This window comes from Anticarsia gemmatalis, chromosome 16 (genome assembly GCF_050436995.1).
Source record: "Anticarsia gemmatalis isolate Benzon Research Colony breed Stoneville strain chromosome 16, ilAntGemm2 primary, whole genome shotgun sequence".
NCBI lineage: Eukaryota > Metazoa > Arthropoda > Insecta > Lepidoptera > Erebidae > Anticarsia > Anticarsia gemmatalis.
In genome coordinates, this window is record NC_134760.1 from 3,982,188 (window position 1) to 4,004,884 (window position 22,697).

A 22,697-nucleotide genomic window follows, 5' to 3' on the forward strand; every position below is an offset into this window, starting at 1 on the left:
TACAGCCTGTGTAAGTGTCGAGTAAGTTGATATAAATCATTTACGCATGAGATTTAACAAGAGGATGTCGTAAGTTGAGTTGGGACAAAAAACTTTATGCATGATATCTTTCTGACCGCTCGGGATCTCCCACGAGGACGCACGGTTGTTTCATTTAGCATTCCTTTAACTCTCTTGGAATATGAATACGTTGCTTACTCTTGCATTACCTATTTAGGGCTGAATTTCGTTTTTTTTTGTGGGTGTATTTGAATTAAAATTTGGGTTTGAACTTTCAGGGTTTAATGTTACATCTTTAGGAACGTTTTCGAAGTACCATACCATGAATGTAGTCGGTGTGACCATTATGTATGGTTACAGTTATTTTTACAAGGCACATAGGTACGTGGTCTTGTTAAAACATTGGAACCAAACTAACCCGTAGACATCACGTAACACTATTGTATGCGTACGTATTAGAATTTCATACAAGTTCTTACGAATTTTTCGACACGTCTACGCGTCTGTTGTTAGTGCGTGAGCGTTGGATTAGAAAAACACATTACAATTCTCTACAATTTACTAACATTTGTCTATGTCCATAAATAACTCAGCACTATGAATACATCAAGGAAAAACAAAGTGTTAGATGGTAGATAAGAAGAAGAGGCGAAATATTTTTTCACCATGAAACAGTTTTGTAGCAAAATACTATTTATTTGACAACGTATTTAGTAAAACATGAATGTCAAAATGGCACTATTTAGCATTTCTTGTCGTTGGTATTACTTAAATGTCACCGCGAAACTTCTTAAAGCAAATGACAGAAACAAAAAGTTTGCTAAACAAGGACAGTTGGCAACAAAAGTTTGTTGAATATAATTGGTTTGTAGCAACCAGTGTGACATTTTGATACGACTGAAATTAAATTATAATATTCTTTGATACACCTGTAGACTAGTCAAATCCTTGGAAACGTTTGCTTTATAAATAAAAATAGTGGTATTTCTGTAGAGTTTCAAATCGTTCGATTATGCCAATATGTGTGACGGAAGTTTAACATAACGTTTGTGGTGAATTTTACGATCAGCAAAAAAATATGCCAATGTAAAGTATGTACTAAAATAAGTCCAGCAGTTGCATTTACCCTCATACTACAGCTACCGGTTATTTTACGGTTTTTATATGATGCTCGCGATTCCACGATTCAGCTATAAAATACATCACGCGCGGACTTGCTGGCGTTGTGACTTTCAGCGAGCAGTTCCTTTAGCTGATTTAAACGACGTTGGTGGTAAGTTAGAATTCTTAACAAAGGAAAAATAAGCTACGAGAATTGTTATAGAAATAAAATACGCTAGGCTACTGATGGAATATTGATTATCCCCGTGTAAAAAGCCTGAAATAAGAATCTCGTCGTGAACACACGTTGAATATAGTTTCAAATGAAACAGGCTCTTTGATGTTGCACCGCTAAACTCCTACATCCTGAAAATATGAAAAGGAAATAATGTAAATACTCACGATTTTGGTGTTGAGGTGCATAAGCTCGCGCTCGGTGACTCGGCGCCGCGCGGTCTCCATTTGCTGCTGACGGTACTGGTTGTACTTATACAGCAAATACATTCCGGGCAGGGCCAACACAACGAACGGTCGCATCAAGTTTGACGACGTCGGCGCGCGCTGCGGCATCTTCTTATTAACATTATTTTATTCATTTAACAGCTATGCACTTTCGTCGTCGACTGTACAAGCTCTGACATTTTGCAATTTGAACTTTATACTATTCGAATTAGAGATCATTTTGCTTATTTTAACAGTTACAATCACGCCACATTTTTTATACTAAAGTTAAAATATGGAAGATTTAATTGTATTATTAACGTATTGCTATAAGCACTTTATATAGCGTCACTACGGGGTTTCTACGTTTATAAATGGATTATTGCTTTAGTAATAGACCTATTTATTTACACAGCGCTCTTCTCAGGACGTTTCCAGCATAGTTACGACTCTGAAACAAATTGGGATAAGGTCAGTAAATTGTATTTTATCTGCCTAAATGAATTTATGTTTGAGAAATGATCTGCATTAAAAGGGAGCAAATTGAACGTTACTTGATGAATGATGAACTTTGAGTTTTGTGATATTATCTCATTTTAAGAACTAGATTCTTCAAAACAAATTGCAATATTTCAATCAGCCTAGCCTTTCTTCTGTGTTGGAGTCGCCTTCCAGACTTACTGGACGCAGCTGGATACCAGCTTTTTACATGGAGCGACTGGCTATCGGACCTCCACAGCCCAGTTACCTCGGTAAGACTGATTGTCAGACTCAACAATACACAAGACGAATTACATTATTTGAGCACAGTATTATTTCAAAACATATGCCCATTACAATTTTATCTATACTAATATTATAAAGCTGAAGAGTTTGTTTGTTTGAGTGTTTGTTTGTTTGTTTGTTTGAACGCACTAATCTCAGGAACTACTGGTCCGATTTGAAAAATTGTTCATATAATTCGATCGTTACGTCAAGTTTCATGTATCCAATATGTTTGGTTCAGTATAAATAAAGCCAGCACTACCCTGCACTGTCGTTTAACTGATGTCAACATGTGTTTTATTTGTCGTTGTCACATAAAACACGTGCAGTACATTGCTTCAGTGTAATGAACCCGCACGTAAAATCTTCGGATCGTATTGCCCTTAGTTGGTGACGTAAAGTTTATATACTATCTGCACTATTCATTTACACGAACAAATTAATTGAAATGCGGCTCATTTAGCCTACGGTAAGGTTATCAATTTAGATTTCCACACTTCGTTGCGTTTCTACAATGATTTGAAACGCCGTTTTATTAAATCCCATGTTAGGACATATGATACCTATCACGAAAAATAACAAAAAGTTGTTGCTAACACATTGCAATCTTAGCAAATCGTTAAAATAGTTATAAAGTAAGTTTCTATGCATATATTGTCACTACTGAAAATCGTCAAGAATACTGTTAAAATTATAACAGTCAAAGAACCCCAATATACTTATTATTAGAGTATCCAGAACGATATTGCAAAACCGATGCTCGAAACCGATAGACGACTAATAAGCGTTGTATAAGAGCCGGGGGAGGGGGCGGCCAATGAGTTGATTGAAAGCTTCCTCTCGGGAGCAATGTGGACAGTGTTATAGGTTATTTTCCTCCTATCAATGGCTATAAATGTCCGTAATGCGGTGTTTAATAGCTCGTTTTAATCGGACAAAAATAGACGAATAGTTGGTACTTATTACTCTTGAGCTTGAAGCTGTTACATTTATGAAGGTCGTTAAATTAAGGAGTGATGAAGAGGCGGTTAAAAGATTAAATTATCGTCTTTAAACACTATTGATGTTCAAAAAACCATATAATAGTGATAAAAGTTTGTAACATACTTTTAAACGCTTGTAGATCAGAAATTGATTGTTATTTACGTGAGTAGAAGGGAAAGTTATGATAAAAAGCCAGAATAATGTTTGAGGAATTAAAGATATATTTGTTATACTAATTGCCGGTACTGTTCGCTCAGCAAATGGTCACTTACACTAAACTACAAAAAAGTATTTTTAAATATATTGGCCATTCAACTTTTATACCCGGTACACAATGTAAAAAAAAAACAATTTCATTCGAGACTTTATAGCGAATGGAAAATATGGATAAAAATTCTATATTGCACTTTTCCATGCAAAAATGTCTAACGGAAGGGTCCATTCGAACTGGATATTATTTTACCTTCTGACGTTAGCACAAAGCCAGTGAGTCAGTTTTTTATGAAATTCTAAAGTTTACAATGAAATTTTCTAGTTTTAATGAAGCAAGTACAGTTGAGACAAATATTTTATATGGACTTTTGTAATAGCGACTAATGATTTTCCTACGACCACATAGGCCATGTTGTTAGTATAACGAGAACACATCTGTTCTTACTGTCAACCCGATCATGACCTTTTGAGACTTCCGACGTCCACAAAAATCGTTAACCTTATCCGAATCGAAGCATCCGCTCCTTATTCCGTACGTGCTTCCTTTTCTCTGTCGACATTGATCAGTTACGTCACCAATCGAAAGTATCGAACGTTAAGATTCATAGTATCGGTATAAGTCGGTACCAGCCCCAGTATTGACGCGATACGATCGGAGACAGGGCACGAATCAACTTGATCGACAACCACGACATCTTGGCTTTGTGCTGAATGAAGTTTCAGTGCCTTTGTTCAGTAATGAAAAATGTTTTGGATGAATACGGAAAATATTTTTCTCTGTACGCTGACGATAGCAGTTTTAGTCGTGTGGTATGTTGGTACATGTAGGAATCATATGTTGCAAAAATTTGATTAAATCGCTTCTAAATAAATGGTACCTACCTGCAAAGGTAGAAAAAATCAACTTACTTCCGCATTTATAATGCAAGGTAAAGTTTTAGATAGAAAAGATTTACAAACTTTGCCTTGTAGTAAATATTCGATGTCAATGACTTCAAAGTATGACGTTTCTTTTTTAAACTGCTTCGTCGCTACGCTCGTAGCTCGTAGGTTTACGAAAATGCAGAATTTTATTGTGTGAAAAAGTTTTGTAGACAGTCAGGCGAATAGCGAGTTTATCATGTTCTTTAGTTTGTTTGTGTTCTACTCTAGTAATGGCTCAGTCGCAGGTTCTTTTTGGCTAAATCACTAATACAAAGTACGGATAGATATGGACCAATAATATAGGCTTTCTATCATAAGGAAAAATCAAGAAAGAGAATCTTTAATATCCAACATAAACTTTCTAATCAAACGTAATATGTATTCAGAGAAAGCATCGCAAGCTAGATAAATCTGCAGATCGTATATAAGACGTGATCAAGTCGCCTCTATTAACATAATGAGTTGGGGGTTATTCTGTACGCCTCTCAGTACTGCGAGTATGTTTGTTCAGTTCTTTCTAAATTCGCCAGTGGCGTCGTTGCCAAGCTTCCCACTGCGCGGCCGAATATTAAATTATTACTTTTGCTGGTATTTTCTTTGTCAATAGATTTGGAGGACTCTGGGTTACGTCATTCTTACAAGGCCTTATTTTCGTGAATAATGTAAACATGCAACTAATATGGCGTTGATTTTGCCACATATATGTGTAATGTAACGTCATAATACTTATGTTGTAAGAACGATGAAAAAGTCGTTAGTGTTGTTACCCTTACATCCATACAGTTATTTTTCTCAAAACAGAATAAAATCGTTATTTAAAATGTTCAATCAGCTGCTTATATATTGGTTGGTTAAATATTTACTATTGCCGCAGGTTTAATTTCAGTAAGTACACACAAAAGTTCCTTTCTGTCTGTTCTTGCAAGAAAAGTCTATAAAGAAACAAAACCGAGTCCCAACAATAAAGTGCCACAAAATACACCGTCTCGATTTTCGATCAGCTTAAAAGTTAAGAAGTTGTGTGTGAACCACGCCGCTCGAGAATGGCTTTCGCCTGATTGAGCCTCGGGATAACAGGCGTGTAACAAGCTTAAGCTACGAACAAACTCGTCGACTGTTTTATGCAGCATCTTCGGAGACAACGTGTGAAATTGCCCTTAATTCAGATAGAGGTGTTTTATTTGAAGATTTGAGAACACCATTCAGGCGATTACGAGTTTTCTTTTGAAATTGAGGAAGCGCGTAAACTGTGTGTTGTACTTGGTACTAGCGAATATCGGAAGATGGATATTTTAAAAACTTAATAGGTTATTAAAAAAAATGTCATGATCATGCAGGCACGATTAGATTTGGTATATTTTGTAGTAGCCTACAAAATGTGATTTCAATTTCATCTACATAACTTGGACCTTGAGTGTTAAAATTAAGACAAAAGAAGGACCTCTTGGCAAAATGAGCCATGGCACAGTCAGATATTAATTCAACTAAACTATGAGAAGCCTAAAAAAGGCAACGATAGCATTTAAATTATACAAATTCATCTCAACACAACCTTGGACAAAGGCCATTAAAACCGTTGCTATTTTTACGACCCCATTTTTGGCCTAACAACAAACTAACTGACATACATAGGCACAAAGGCTGTTAATCACGGGCTTACAGAAATAAAGTGGACTATAAATCCCTAATGAGAACGAGTAAAAAGAAATAAAGTGCGCACTAGTTAATACCTAAGCTATGTGTAGATGTAGAGAGAGCATTTACTTGCGTTCCTAAGTGGGGAGGGAAGTTCTATGGCTTACTCTAGACACTATAGACCGTAATATAGTGTATACTACTGTTAGTACCATCTACTATTATGGAGAATCTAGATATGTCAATAATTGGGATGCAATTATCTTGACTGAATTACTACTATACACTATCCACAAAGCTTTGTACGAAAACCTGATCAACTCTACTAGCGAGTGCGCTAGGAAAAAAAATACAGTTCACTTAAAATATCAAACTCTCGATAATAGATGGTACCAATTAGCTATTGAGAAATTTTGTATGAAAATTTGATCAGCGCATCTTTCGGGTGCCGTAGGAATTATTTTTGTAGTTGTACCTACATTTCATAGTCATAAACTCTTGATACTCGATAATACCGTTTATAAAGAATCCAGCTACTGGTTGCAATGATATATCATGTACCAGTATTAATGCTTTAACTTTAAATGGTGTTCTAATTGTTGTCAAAACAGACCATTAAATTACCGTAATTCTCGTAGTCACGCAATCAAATTTCCTTAAAAAGTCCGAAGTTAAGGGAGGCTCAATACCACTTATTAATATGTAAATAGCAATCTTAATCTCAGAAATCATTGTTCACGCGAATGTATGTAGGTCTATGGGTTAAACCTTCTTAAACTGTTCCGACAATTAGGACATTTAAATGGCTATTGACCTCCATAATTTTAGGTAGAATAGTGCTTTAGTTTATTTTTCTATGAGCCCGTGAATTAAGTGTCACAGGAGAGTCATGCGATGTTGTTGTTACTGTAAGCTTATATTGTTTTCTAATAAATAAATAAATTGCAATTGTACTAATCTAAACTCTAACGTAGTCTAAGCGGATTAACAAGCAACATTAACGTTCTTATCGATAAAATATTTTTATTACATTTTCTTAAAACACAACGTATTTGCTCTTCGATGTTATTTCCGAATCTCGATGCGGATACATATAAACATGCTCGTACTCAACACGAAATGGTCTTCCAATGATACAACAGATTGTACAGATACAGTCCATTTGCTGCAAAGAATCCGAACATGACGCATCACAATCTTATCTACATTACGTAACATATTGCCTCTCTTAATATTCTCCTCGGGTGTAGTATTTGACATCGCTAGCTCACACTTGCGAAGAACTCTAATTCTCCCCAGAGGTACGAATTCGAGAACATCTCTGACTTGGCAAAATACACTAAACAAGTATAAAGTTCACACACGGACATTTTTATAATTCTGTTTACCGTTTCAAAATGTCGGTTGTCTAGCCAAATTGTTCAAAACTAGGTGAATGCGGCTTTAGATATTGTAGTTTCCGATATCGGTCGTTTGGGAAATGGTCAGCGCATACTTTAGTAATAATATTATGTCATACAGCCTATAATATTATTGAATCCATAACTGCATTATTTACTGGCTCATTGGAGATATTGGAGACCAATAGCTAACATAAAATATGCATTACTTACTTGCTTGTATATAAGTATCATTATGAGAAGTTGTATATTTATATTTTTTCTATATAAATACACATATAACGAAAAAATCTTCACCGCCCTTCAAAGGCTGGACTAATGAAAGGGCAGTGCGGTTCGTAGATTTGAAAAACACGATTCTTCAAAAGGCTAATCAGCTTAAAAGCAAGCCTTTGACTGCAATCTGAATGGGAGCCAAATGACATTAGAGTAAGTTCGTAGTGTTCAGTTTGTTTGTCGAGAGAGCGCCCAAAGCACAGCTCCACTAGGAAAACACTGTCTTACTCGTATGACGTAACATGTGTACTTTGCAAATGGAACGCGATTCTGCTGACAAAGTAGTGACGGTAGTGACGGCAACAAACAACCAAGATTTTTGGTGTAATCTGCGATAATCTCTCTTTTAAAGAGAAGTTAATACTAACATCAATGGCAAACAAATTATTTTTAATCGTATTACGAGTGTTTAATAATTTGTTCGTTTGTTATGTCTTCAACGCCCTTGTTTGTGATGTCTGTCTCTTATAAGATGTTATCAAACTACGTGGTCATTACTTCTTTTGCTAAGATTTATTGTTTTTCTGATAGAGTTCTCGCTATCGACACCGAAAACATAATTTTATGGCTTACTTGCCAACCGCCATCGAAAACAACATTACAACACAAACTCTTCATAGTTATTTTTTATTTGTCTTCGGCCCGTCCTAAATTTCTCCATTCATAGCTCTTACGTGAAATAGGTATCACAAAGACGTGACGTGGTTTCCTCAACTTTTCTCTAAAGTAGTGAAGTTCCTAGTGGCGCCCTCTTGCGGAAAATGACAGCCAGTCTGCAGCTCCATCTTGCAAGCGCCGACGATTTTTAATATTCTTTCCTTTTAAAAGATGCCTTCATTCTTTTGTTGTTGCAAGATGGTTAGTTTCTTTTAGAGGTGAGTGAAATTACTATTCTATTTTTGATAGCAGTCACTTTCTTATTTTCCATGCACCACGCTGGATAGACGGTATTGTTTGGATAACATACGAGTACATTGTAGTAAGGTCGTCGGAAGATCTTATCATTTGCCTATCAGTGATTTCGAGGTTACAGTAGATAAATGTTGAATGAATTAAAATACATTACTTGATTACCACAAAACCTTTGGCACGCGATTTTCCTATGATCGCGCGTGCGGCCATGGAAACTGACAGTTCCGGGTATATTACGCCTATAACATGTATTAATAATCATACATTATACATATGTTTAACAACAAAAAAATCATGGATGCTATCCTAAATATATGACGTACATACATTTTCACGGATTAAAAAATAAATATCAGTAGCTAAAAGTAGTCGGATGTACTCAGTAACCCAGAGTACCCAACTCTACATCGTCGGTCTATACCTAAAGGAGGTCTGAAGTCCATTATATCGTAATATAGCCCCTATTGACAATATATTATGTCCTAGTTATTGAAAGGGAAACCTAATATCCACGTCTAACAAGACAATACCTAGAAACCTAATACCATTGTGTGAGGTAAAACGTTGTAATGGAAAAATCATCTGTGGTTTAGTCTTTGTTATTATAAGACCTTACTTGTCATTGTTATGATATGAATCCTTGACAGTCGTTAGCAATTTAAGACATATAAGAGAGACGACGAAAATGTCGGCATGTTTTGTTTACGTTTTTTAAAAATCCGTTGTATTGAAATTCCTAAAATAAAAGCGGATCGATCGGATCAATCAAGTGCAAAATGTAATTGGTAGGTTTAAAAGTAGTGACCCAAGCAAGGGTAATCGATAAAACCATCGAGGGACACTTGTAACTTCTTACGTAAAAGCAATGCAAGAAGAGGCCATTCTTTACTGAACAAAATATCTCCATACTTTGTCTCGAGGTCTTTGCTTGACGTGTTCCGATGAATTTAATATCAATAATTCTTTTGACGAAGAAAAGGCTCCCAGCATGTTCAAATTAAAACTGACATAACGCCCTTCGCTTCGAGTCTTCGAGCATCAAAGCTGTTTACGTTGTCTCGTTGTAAGTTGTTTCATTGTCTGTCTGACGAGTCTTTTGTCCCAACCTCCATCTTCCATCTTGTACACTTTTATTATGACGCGAATTCAACGGGACGGAAATTTCGTAAAGGTCGCGTCATATTTGCTCGATTAGAATGATCATACAGACAGCAACTCAAATGAAGGTATCTACATATGTATCTGAGCTTCCACCACAAACATATACAGGACCTATGGTAATTTTACTTCAAACCTCATCCTGATCAGAATTCTTATAAATTATATTAATTTAAAAATACTTTTTACAAAGTTTCTCGATTCCATATAAAGTTCCATAATAATATCTCCATTCTTTATTTCAAATCCTTGAGTAAAATATTGAATGCTATTCTTTCAAGGGCTTGAAAAGATTGTCGCATTATCCTTACACAATGCCAATCAAAACGGAGCAAGTGTGACAGCACTTTTAAACGTCTTTGTTCTGGGAAAATATGAAATAGATACAAGACACTTCAAGGTAACGCGTGTGCACCAACGTGTATCAAATTGATGTACATTTTCTTTGAAACAATACCTTCGCAGATAACGACGAGAATATTGAAAGTAATTTTCACAATAATTGAGTTTCAAACTTTACGTTGTGTAGAAACGGCGTGGGAGTTGTTGCTGCGAATAAAATGTGTTTATTAGTCAATAAACGTTGTTCTTAAACAAGTACTGCAGTAAATACCGTTCATATCGGTCGTTAATATGAGTTTGATTCATTATTGCTTTGTGATCCACTGGTTTATCGTCAGTTTATTTTGGTATTAACTACTGCTTAATAGTTAGCACCATTGTATAACTAGTTACATCTCTGGACCACACAGATTGCGTTGAATAATCCTTTAAATTGAATCTGTGAAATTTCCTGAATGCCATTTCATGGTAACTAGACACCCTCATAAAAAAGGAGGCCGCGATGAGAACTTATCTCTCTGAAAATTTTAGCCCTTCGTGTGATTTGTCTGTACTAAGCTCATATATTGTTATAATTGCGAACAATAAAAGACAATGCGGAAACGGTTGACAACAGAGCCCCGCCTAGTGTTTAGGCTAGTACAGGGGGTCCGGGGCGAGGGTGAGTGACGTCACGTCCGCATCCGCCGGCCAGCCCGCCATGCCGCAGCGCGCCAAATAGCCGCGGACATTCCACTTGTCCGCCACAAATTATTGTATTGTCAGACCAACTACCACTGTTTTATATGTCCTTTATACACTAGTTTTATTCGCAGCTATTTGTCTGCTTTACATTTTCACGCCATATTTTCGCAGCATTGGATGAATATGTCAAAATATTTTTGGCTTACCGGGTAAATTTTTGAGTTAAGCTAGGCTTATCATCAGGCGAAAAGCTACCTGCAGTGTTTTCTGCGCTATTTATTACTTGTTAATCTTTTAATAGAGAGGAATAAACAGTAGTCAAGTGATGCGGATATTCATAATTATTTAAGGTACATTCCGAAATTTTACACAAATACGCGACTCAAAATACTCGAAGCTAGAATTCATTTTTATGCGTTGCACACAATGACATTTAATTTGGGACAATGTTAATGAGAGCATAGTCATACATTTATAAAATGTATGGACGTCCTTGTCGCTCAGAGCGGACCATCCAGAGGTCGCGAGAAGTAAATGCACTTTTGTTAATAAGGTCTGTGGCGGAAAATTGTGGCGTCGAGTAATAAGATGGGCGGCGTTGCAATTTGCTGAATTAGTGGAATGAGAGGCGCAATGCCAGCCTGAAGAGAATTCAAGAGAGCTAGTTAGATACCTACGTTTTTAGTTATGACTACAAGCGACCGAGTTTCTACCTTATTCAGTTTTTTACTTCATTCAGTTTAGCTAGTTCATTTTTGTTATGTTGATGTGTGTTTTTAGATCTTTATTCGTTTGCTTTAAACGCATGCTTGTTGATTTTATTCACGAAAGTTAATCTTAAGCATAGTTTACTGTAAATAATTGTATCCTAAGCTATGAATTATGCTGACAGAATTATTAAGTAATATTTTTTACATAGCATTGCTGCACAATCTACACATGATTAATTAGATTATTTTTACTGAATCTTGAACAAACAGTGCTAACATAAAAAGTATAACATAACTATACCTATCCTACTACCCTCACATAATATGTATAATGTGCATAAATTAAAAAATCGTGCTTCCATTGTGCATCTGTTTATGTGTTAGCACGTCACGTCACGACACTCGGCACTCACCCCTCGGCACTTCAGACATGTTACCGCTATGCCACTATGTTAGCTTACTAAGCTTATGCATACTGCTACGCAAACAGCCGGCACTGTGATTACTTGGTTTTGTATTACAGTGATGGATTACCCGGTTCTGTCCTTGGTGTTTGAATAATTTGAATATACCTAGAAGTAGGGAAAGAGAAGGACACACACGATTCTTTGCGACGTAGAATTTGAAACTAGTATCTAAAGTAAATACCATTTAGTACCTACAATACGATCATATCGGCATTTCTACAACTAGATCAATGTTATCAAAAACGAAGGTTTAATTAATAAAGAAACACTGGGTTCCTGAATAATTGCTGAGTGTATACATCAGCGTCTATATATTTGGCTGAAATCAAATTTAAAAGCTATTTTCTAATTTGCGATTTTTTTGGCAGGAGCACTTCTTAAAGTTCTACCTTCAACCCGCAAGCTGTATTTTACGCCATAATAACATATTCATGAATACAAGAATATAGAAATAAGTCACGTACGTCAAGTCAATTATATTGTATTATTAGCCGGGGGCCATGGGAAGAGCCACGGGTCATGCGGTGACACAGTTACTGGCTTGCTGAATATTTCATCCATGGTGCATACGTCACGAGCGTATCCAGCGCACGGTGGCCTCGTATTGTCGTTCGATTACTATTTATAACCGTGTTTTAAAATGTTTTGCTGTTTTTTAAAGTTGTTTTGTTAGAAAACTTATACGAATTAGAAAAAATAAATAAATAAAAATATTTATATTATATGTAGTACGGTCTATACGGGTATATTATTATAAGATATACTAAACCATTGTTTTAGGTACAATTTAAGTGTTATTTCCATTTGCATATAATTTCACAAAGGAATGGTACTTTTGCCATTTGGTGAAAAATCGTTTTGAGCATTTTTTAAGTCCCAGCCATTTTAGACTTTATAATTAGGTAGGTACATATAACCCTGATTTATTTGAAATTAGTTTTAATTAACTTTAGCAAACCAATAATTACCTTTTTTATTCAACTGCCAACTGGACATTGCAATCATAAAACATACCTATCGTACATTTAATCACGTAATTAGTACCTACATTTCCAGATACGACAAATCAGAAAATATAATAGCGTAGGTGTGGTCGTGGGCAGGACTCGTATTAAATGAACACTATTTCCACAGTTCTGGCTACTTGTTAATTGATCTGCAGTAATAAATAGTGTGTTTTCTAGGGATTGTTCGATATGCTATATTTTTATTCAATTTCTATTTTCTAGGAAACCGCAAATGGTTTTAATTTCATATGTTTAGCACTATACCTAGAATATAGAACAGAATTATGTTTGTAGAAATAGAGAACATAATCCCACACCGCTTACGGATTGACAATTTCTACAAATATAACTAAAAAAGAAACTAGCTTTAGTAACATTCTGATGAAGAATTAGACGCATAAGCTTAATATTAATTAAGACATCAACGAGGTCTGAAATAAATATTACAATAACCATGTAATATGTATATAAAATTTTACAATTTGTGTTACAACTACGAAGGAACTTCGCAACCATTTAACGCTTCAGTTATTTGAACAGTTCGTCAATTAAAAATTCCCGTTCCATTCTTCGGGGGTCAGTATTTAAACTTTCCCAATAAAAATCCGTTCGAACGGTTACTGAAGTTAAAACTAAAAAAATACAACGTAGCAACAGTTAGCAGCTGAAACTTTAAAACAACTTCAAGCCTTGATTAAACCGACTTCTGTACACCACATCGCATAGAAAAAACAATCTGTTTGCCATTATAAGCCTTATAAGGTAAAAGATTAGGGTGATAATGGCTTAAGGTTGATGGATGAAGTCGCGGGCCTGTACATAAGGCTATATTTTGAATAAAGTTCAGTGTTCGATGTAAAGCGAGGAATGAATAGAAACATTTAACTTGTTCTAATAAACCGTACGCTCTGCTCCTACGAGTTTGATTGAGTTCCATTGACGAATGTGGAACACGTAAGTTTAACTATGTGAGCTCTCATGGCTTAGCCATGGACTATTAGATTAGTTACTGGTTTTGTGCGCTATTAACTGTATTAACCGAGACTCTAGAGTCGTCAGTATTACTTTATATTAAGTAAAAAAATGGGAACAGGAAAACCAGGATACAATTTGAACGTAATGTATTCTCTCATTTACAAATTGCATTACAAGTATCATATATTATAACTACCAGTTTTTTGTGTGAATAAGTACACATAATTCAACTGAAACTCTCGATCCAATAACATTATCAACTTAACAGCTTAATCTCTTCAAAATTACATTTCACATGAATACAACCGCAAAAAAATAGTATCCATTTCTCGTATGACACAAAGGGTTGGCCAAAGCCCTGCTGTCAGTCCTCATGTCACATTAATCATTCCTTTTCGCAAATCCTTTTAGTCGTCGACCTTTCATAACTGAGGTGAACTGGAATAAGCCGCTTACAATATCACGCTTTGTACACCATTATTAAGTTGCCAGCAGGTAGGTTGGTGACTCCTTTTTGAATGTATAACTTGATATTAGGGATGATAAAGATGTGGACGAATCCTGTTATTGGTGTTTATTCTGGGTACTTTGATCTACCACAACAGGCCACAACGCAATGTGTGAGTTTTTTAAGAAAAGTAAGTAAGTACATATATGAAAATGGCAGTTTTATTAGATTTTTCTGTTACTGCTTGTCTGCGTCATCCCACCGAAAGATAAATGCCTCTTCCTATGATCTCTATTTTTATGTTTTCTGCTGTAGTCAAAACTACTCAAGACCAAGAAGTATACACATAACAGAATGATTATAAAGATAGGTAGTAGCTGGTATTGGAAGTAAATCTTAATTCCTTATAATGGTGACAATTCATAATTTTTTACTCTCGTTAACGTCGACTACCTATGTAGGTATTGTCTTAACGCCACAAAGCAAAACAATTCGCCTCCTTGAAATTCAGAGTACGAAATGTACCCAGGGCAAGAGATCAACTTGGCTATTTCCCGAATGCATTCAATTTGGTTCACTCTAATCAGATGCGGGCTGTTTCCAGAATTTACACAGCGCTACAGCGTCTAACATCCGCTAGCTAAATACCTAACAGCGATTGCATCGCATAACAACCGGACCGAGAGTTTAACGTGATCTCCGAAGCACGGATTGGTACCGAAATGTAATTAACTGACTCTCATCTAGGGACTGAGCGTGGGCAGTTTATGCTGCGTTCACACGCAATCGATGGATATACGGTACCAATTAGATTGCAGATTTAGGTTAACATAGAAAGATGTTCCTAAGCACAAAAATGAATGTAGGTCAAATATAAAAGCAAGCACAGCTTTAAATCAATTTGATCAATCAACGACATTTAATTAAGTAGGTATTATCAACATCAACTTACTGTCTGGCATAAGTTATACTTAGAGCAGCCTGGATTTTCAGTGTGACTTAGAAATATAATAAATGTACAAGTTAATACAAAAGAAAGGAGAGATACTGTTAAAGAATAAGTCTTAACGTAGCGAAACCTGTACTGCCCCATTCCATTAAAAGTACATATTTTTTCAAACTGACTCTTTTCATTTCGCCCAATACGTATTCGGCACCAGAGATCTCATAATTAGGTATTAACCACCCATGGGATCGTCAGATTCAATATTACGTTCTCCATTGCGTCTTAAAACTGCGGAACGGTTTCGGTTCCCGCACGGGCCGAATATTGAATAACCCACATACATTTATTCCGGGTAAAGATATTCTTGCATGGATTCCACCTCTGACATGAGAAAAACTCTATCTGGTTTTACGTCCGCTTTATAAAATGGATGCATATTCTTCATTTCCTACGGGAATAATATGAGTAGAACGAAGACAATTTATTATTACTTTTTTAATTAGGTAATGCTAGAACACTGGAATTAAAAAGTAGGTATAACGTTATGAAATAATGCAGTGAGAGTTGTTTTTTCTTTTTTTCATTTTTTGATATCAATTAACTTTGTATATTTACGTGTTTTCAAGACGTCACGGATATAATATGAGTAAAACGATCTAATTTGTGTTTCAGGCATACTATAACCAGTATCTGCCTTTGCATCTCACATAGGTGATTATGCAGCACTCTGCAGTAGGTATTAACTTCAACAGCAAAATAAAGTTACATACTCGTATTTTAAATAAATATAATGGTTTACGAGCGCACAAGATTACTATAATCAACTAAAATTCTTTCAGTGTAACGCATTCATTCATTGTAATTATTCATTCATCAAACATAGTTGATCGAGCATATTTGAACGCGTGGCCTGATATTTCGGTAACACAGCGATTATATTGCAATCATTGATATGATATGTTGATGATATAATATTGAGTACGTTGACACTATTTTATCGTAAATAATGGTAAATAGAGTCTTACTGTAGTGAATAAGTATTGAAGAGCAATGTTGAATCAAGAATTCAAAGGTACGGCTGCCTCTCGAAAAGATAAAACTGAGTAAACTGTCTATGTAACTGATTGATTCTTTCTTCCTTTTTTCTTCTTATTATGCCGGTAATTCAAATCATAAATTATTAAAAAATTGTTCCGTGTTAAACCGACTTAGGAGTCTACTCACATGCTAAGAATCTCACACATGAGTGAGTTAACTACGGACCTTTATTTTCAATGGAAGTTTCACTCGGTGAATGTGTGAGTTTACTACTCATACATTTTAGAGGTGGTTGAATCACCTGATTAATAATAATTAACTTGAACATAACGTTTTATTTCTTATTATCATCAAATATCATTGCGACATATAAAAACATAATTTAACATAATAACAATAAAATAAATTGCACAGTCGGCTGCAAATTTGCTAATTATTTAAGTTTAATTTAATCAAGTACTTAATAAAAATATTGTAATGCATGCTCGAAAATCGATGATTTGTTGCATATTTTAATAGAATGCAGTTTATATAACAATATTAGAGCACAGTTGCAATTGCAGCATTTTTTTTGTCATAATGGTAGTATAAATGTTATTTTGAGTGATCCATTTTCTGAAAAGGCGATTAAAATTTTTAAGTTTTTTAGTTATGTTTTTTCTGTAAATATGCTAAATTAAAATATATTCAATTTATTTTTCTCTTTTTAATTTATGTTTTTTGAAAATTTTAATTGCCTTCAGTTAGAAAATTAGTTTTTTTTTAAGATTTTGCTGTACACTTTGTTGTAATTTGAGTTTCCCTATGAGGCCGACATAGCCTTTTGTTGGCTAAAGGCCTTGACAATAAATTTGATTAAAAAAAAAAAAAAAAAAAAATTGATTCTTACCTCGTTTGTATGTCACATAAGCAAACAGTAAATATGATTACACACTATAATAAGACACTATAATTTATAATTATTTACACACTTCCGCAAACATAACCGCAAATAATAAGTGAATAGGTGCTAAAGTTTTATGATTCACCTACATTCAAAATATAAAAAGATTTCTCGGATTACCCACTATGCTGTAATTTATTACAGGAACATGTCGTTATTATTTTTTATACTTATTTAATTTTGGTATATACTTTCTATATGTATACTTGATGTTTCCATGTTATCTACTAAGTAAATAAATAATAATGAGACTTTTATTTTTAACAATATTTCTATTAAGTACTTGATTAAATTAAACTTAAATAATTAGCAAATTTGCAGCCGACTGTGCAATTTATTTTATTGTTATTATGTTAAATTATGTTTTTATATGTCGCAATGATATTTGATGATAATAAGAAATAAAACGTTATGTTCAAGTTAATTATTATTAATCAGGTGATTCAACCACCTCTAAAATGTATGAGTAGTAAACTCACACATTCACCGAGTGAAACTTCCATTGAAAATAAAGGTCCGTAGTTAACTCACTCATGTGTGAGATTCTTAGCATGTGAGTAGACTCCTAAGTCGTTAAACCTATTAACATTATTTTGCTAATGTTTATAGAACTACTAAATTGAAGAGTAGAAATTATGTAACAAAATCTTAAGCCTCAATTTCAATGCGTCACTTAAATAATACACAAACAACAGAGTACTGCAAGCTCGTAACTAAATCTAAAATTGATTACCAACGAAACTGTATATCTATAGGAATTAACAGCCAGTATCATGCAACTTGCAGTACCAATATCACAGTGAAATCACAATTCGCCTGTCAATTGTGGTGAATATTTGATAGCCCCAAGAGCTGTTCACTGTACATTTTCACCGCGGGAAGGTATCGGTTCGAGCTAGTTTATTATGTGTTTTTCTTATATTTCTGCTTTCTAACTTGTATGTTTTTTATATCATGTAAATATTTATATGCAAATATGGAATAGTGAATGATGAATATACATTACACCATTACATATTTTTATGCGGTAAATAGGTAGATAATCTAAGGCCTCAGAAACACTTATTTTGTTTTGTTCCAGAAATAGCCATTGTTTTAGTATGACCCAATTAGGTATACTTAAAGTTGACCTATCATTGTGTTTACATTACGTTATTCTTCATAAATATTTAAAGTGAAAAATACAGGGTGGCAACAACAAGATCGTAATGTATTTATGTCTTGATTGAGAAAATTGGTCTCATTCACCAACTCGTTTGGGTTACTGGATCATTGCCTTATCTGTAAATTGATTAAATAACCAATAATTACAAAGTATATTCCTTAATTTTAGTATTAACTACGAGATACCTAAATATATGTGCACGATTTTTGTTTTGCGTTGTGCAATTTGGAGATATCGATTAACAAACATTTGCCATGAACATAGGAATTAATCGGAGACTCGCGATAACTTTGAACTCAAACTCAGATAGAAGTCAATAAATAAACTGATCTTTCGAAAAAACTGTAAGTACAGCTTCGGAACAAAGGTATAATCCTTTGTAATAAAAAAAAAAACAGAACCCAAATAGTAGAATTGCAGTTGTAATCACCAGGTAACACCTAATTGCTAAGACAGAGAATTTTTCCTTTCTCGAATTTATCTATGAAAAGCTTTAACTAGTTGTCAGAAATGGAGGGTAGTTAGTTAATTCTTTAGAAAGTAAAGCTCTTTCAAAGATTTAACGAGCACTGAGTTACTTGACTCATTGTGAAGCTCAGACCGTTGAAAATTCAATAAATCGACCCTTTATGTATCTGCAGTTATTTATGTAAGATCATTTCATTTTGGTTCAGTTGAATTTAGAGCATCGTTCTCCAAAGAGTATGACGGCAAGGTAGAAAAGGAATTGAATGTAAGCTTTTCTTTTATATTGTTACCATAGTTTAACTAAGATTTAAATAGACATATATCTCATCCTTTATTAACTTCCAATTGTTAACACGGAAGTTGTCAATATACTTACCGTATTAAATATTTGAAAACTGTTACAGTCTCTGAACAAAAATTAAAGAATCCAGGATTTTCAAAAGGAATCTTCTTATACAAGGCTTATTAGTCAATGTTTTGTATAGTGATTCAGAATGCGTATTGCGTACCTCTTTTGATTGTCTTCAGTTGTAAATAATGTTTCTAATTGCACCAGGAATGTAACTACAACATTGTTACAAAGGCGCATTAATATTTCACAATGTGTTAACAAGTGTTTGATTGGCAAAGTGCTTTATGAGTCATAACTTTATTCTCGCTCACGCACCCTCTGCAAAACACTCACGTTACAGTTTCAGTTACCTTTACCTTTATATAAAAAAATACAAATGAAAAGCTCATATATGCCACAATGTTATGTTATAAAAACTCTGGCGTTTATCGTATCAAATCGTTACAGGTTAATGAAAAAAAGCCTCGCCAGAATATGCCAGCAATTTTCTGAATGATTTCACCATACAGGCCGGTCACGCGAACATTTTGCCATAGTATGTGCTCACATACGTGTGTACTTGGCATTACCAAGGGCAACCTCCGACCTTAAACCGGGTAAGAACTCACCTCATCAAAACAACGACACTTTAAACAGTCAATCACGTCTGTATACTAAAGGAAGACACTACGGGCAGCTATCATTAACGTTCTCACACACTACAACAGCAGAATTGACTGATTAAGACAACACACACGATTTAAACACTACGGAACATTATTTTTATTGATGAAAAGGACATTCGTCGAGCTCTGAGGGCCCGATGGCGAGCGGCAGGCGAGCGCGCAAGCCGGCGCGCCGCCTTACTTTGACTGAAATACGCGCTCGCGAACTGTTTTTTGCGCAGGCGTAGTACAACGCAGGATCGGCCGAAATTCACCCTTACCAGCCTCTATGGAACGATCGAACCACCTTTTTCGCCCCGCGCTAAAATGTACTTCAAATCTTTCATCATAAAGACTACAACAGCTTGTTTCTTAAGTCCTCGTTGTTCCATTCTTACTAGGTTGTTGCGTGTGCCGCACTGCACACGATGGTAATTAAATATGTGTTTGACAATAGTATCGAGGCTCCGGCGGCTGTGCTCTCCTGATGACGTCAATGTTCCAAACGTTCAGATGAGCCCGTCCGCGTGGAAACCGTTTTGTAGCCATCCGCAGTCAAAGCGAGCGAGAGGAAAAAATTGACGGTGATTTGCATTTGAAATTGGAATAAGCTTTTTCCATTTATATAGGTATTCCGTTTTAATTTCAGCTGGCGTTTCTGCCTCTGCAATAAAAATAAGCTGTATCAGCGTTTTTAAAATTGCTATTGAAATGAATGTAAGTGGTATTCGTGAATGGTGATGTCCAGGTAGGTGTCATAATTAGCTGTAATTGTATGTCGCGTTATTACCTAAGACTGCTTATTGGATAACTACTACCTACGTCGATTTTTCTCAAACATTGAGTTATCTCTTTAGGTTAACCTGTGCCGGACCGATAAAAGTTCAACCATGATTTCTGGTTACAGCATTTACGTACTATTGCATTTGAAAGTAGTAACTACGAACAAACACAGTACAAATTGTATACTTACTGAAGTTATAACGTGAACCAGAATTAATACCACATGGCAATAGGCCAACACATTCGTTCGTTTGGTCGGACTTCAGCGAACCTTGGGTGCGCCGAGAGCGATACTACATCTTCCCTGGCTTACGAGTGACGTTAACTTATTTGGGTATTTTCAGACTCACTTAAATGGTTCTACAGTAGTTTTAAGCAATACTTTTAAAAGATTTTGTCTGTATTCTGTACAGTCTTGTATAGTCAGAGTTAGTGGCGGTACCAAGTAGTGGGGATCTCATTTATACAACAGGCATTGTTATAAGATATTTAAATGGGTTACCGCTTTTTTGTGTCTATGGTACTATATCCGAGTTTTGAAAGGCACGTTAAAAGGTGATCCCCGTCTCGGCCGTCTCAGTCCCGGTCGTTGTCGATAAACATACCAGTTCCTACGTATTACTAAACGCCTTCGGATACTGGACTTATACCCACACGAATTAAGACACATTCAAAGATTTATTTTATGTTCCCATTACCGATGTTTTAAAATTATAATTTATTTTCTTCATACTGAAGTTGGGTTTAGAATAATATGTCATTACATCGTCATAACTACTCAGAGAGATATTATAACAGTCTTTCCTAGAAACCAGTTATTTCAAAAGGTAACCTATATTGTGCTACCGTGATGAGTACAAAGAAAGGATGTAAGGCGTAGGTAGAACACGTTTCCTCTGACGTTTGCCGCCGGTGCCCTATGACTCAGCCTAACATAACACCGAGCTGAACTTTGTTGTGACATTAACAGGTGAATACTGGGGAAAATGTACGTCACTGTTTGCAATACGAGGCACTCGCGAAAGGCATCAAGAATTGATGGTTGGCATTGCGTCATACTTTGCTATATTTTGATTTTTCTCATTAGGTGTTGAAACAGTTGTGGAAAGTTTTGTCTACTGTTTTCAGAGGAGGAGACACATAAAGGCCAGATTTGCAGAATATAATGAAATAACCGTAAAAGCAGAGTTGTCATCATATAAAATTATGAAACTGACAATACGCGCTTAATTACAAAGATTGGTCGACGAACGTCTCTCTCATAAGCACGGGAACGCATTTTACTAACCGATCAGTCTCATCTCAGGCTGTTCCCCACATTGCAGTTACAAAGTAGAATGTTCGTCGTAAACGGGCGTAATCTATTTCCTTAAAGTGACTACGTAAACGCTGCCAAAGATGATGATTGCAAACCGTTGAACGTCTATAAAACCATTCTGCGAACTGAAGTGAGAATCCAATATTCGTCTTCCACAAACACGATCTATCTCCGTCCACTATCTACCTACTATTGATGTCTTTGTATAAAGTCTATTTCCGTTTGTTTATTTGCATATAAATATGCGGTCAGTGCTCTTGAACTGAGTGTTTCCGAGCTGAATACGGTCGTGCAGGTGGAAATAGATCGTATTGATTCACGGTTGATAAGTTCACTGATCTGCTTGGTTTATCGACAACGGCGGAAGCTTGTCCTGTCTACTGGCTACGCAGGAAAAACGCAAATCTATGTTAAGTGAGCAGATTATCCAAGTTTGTTGTTTCTCCTTTAATTTTATTTTAACTGATAAAGTTGCACGAGCTTTACTATCACTATGTACCAATGCACTTACATAACCAAACTATTTGCTTGACTTATTAATGGTTTTAGTGCCAAACTTCAGCCGTAAGCGCCTGTTTAAATTGAATAGCAAAGTTGT

At 35.4% G+C, this 22,697-nt stretch overlaps 1 protein-coding gene across 3 annotated transcripts in view; it reads right to left on the reverse strand.

Moving 5' to 3' along the window:
- Positions 1 to 20,200, reverse strand: part of LOC142979231 (uncharacterized) — a 67,188-nt gene extending 46,988 nt beyond the window's left edge. For 2 of the 3 annotated variants that reach the window (XM_076124050.1, XM_076124048.1), the window contains exons 1-2: positions 19,963 to 20,200; positions 1,504 to 1,993 (exon numbers count right to left, since the gene is read on the reverse strand). In XM_076124050.1, the coding sequence (XP_075980165.1) occupies positions 1,504 to 1,671 (168 nt within the window). In that variant the 5' untranslated portion in view covers positions 1,672 to 1,993; positions 19,963 to 20,200. Of the gene's footprint in view, positions 1 to 1,503; positions 1,994 to 17,315; positions 17,399 to 19,962 lie in introns of those variants that run through there. The other variant, XM_076124049.1, reaches the window with a different exon arrangement.
- Between the last annotated feature and the right edge of the window lie 2,497 nt (positions 20,201 to 22,697).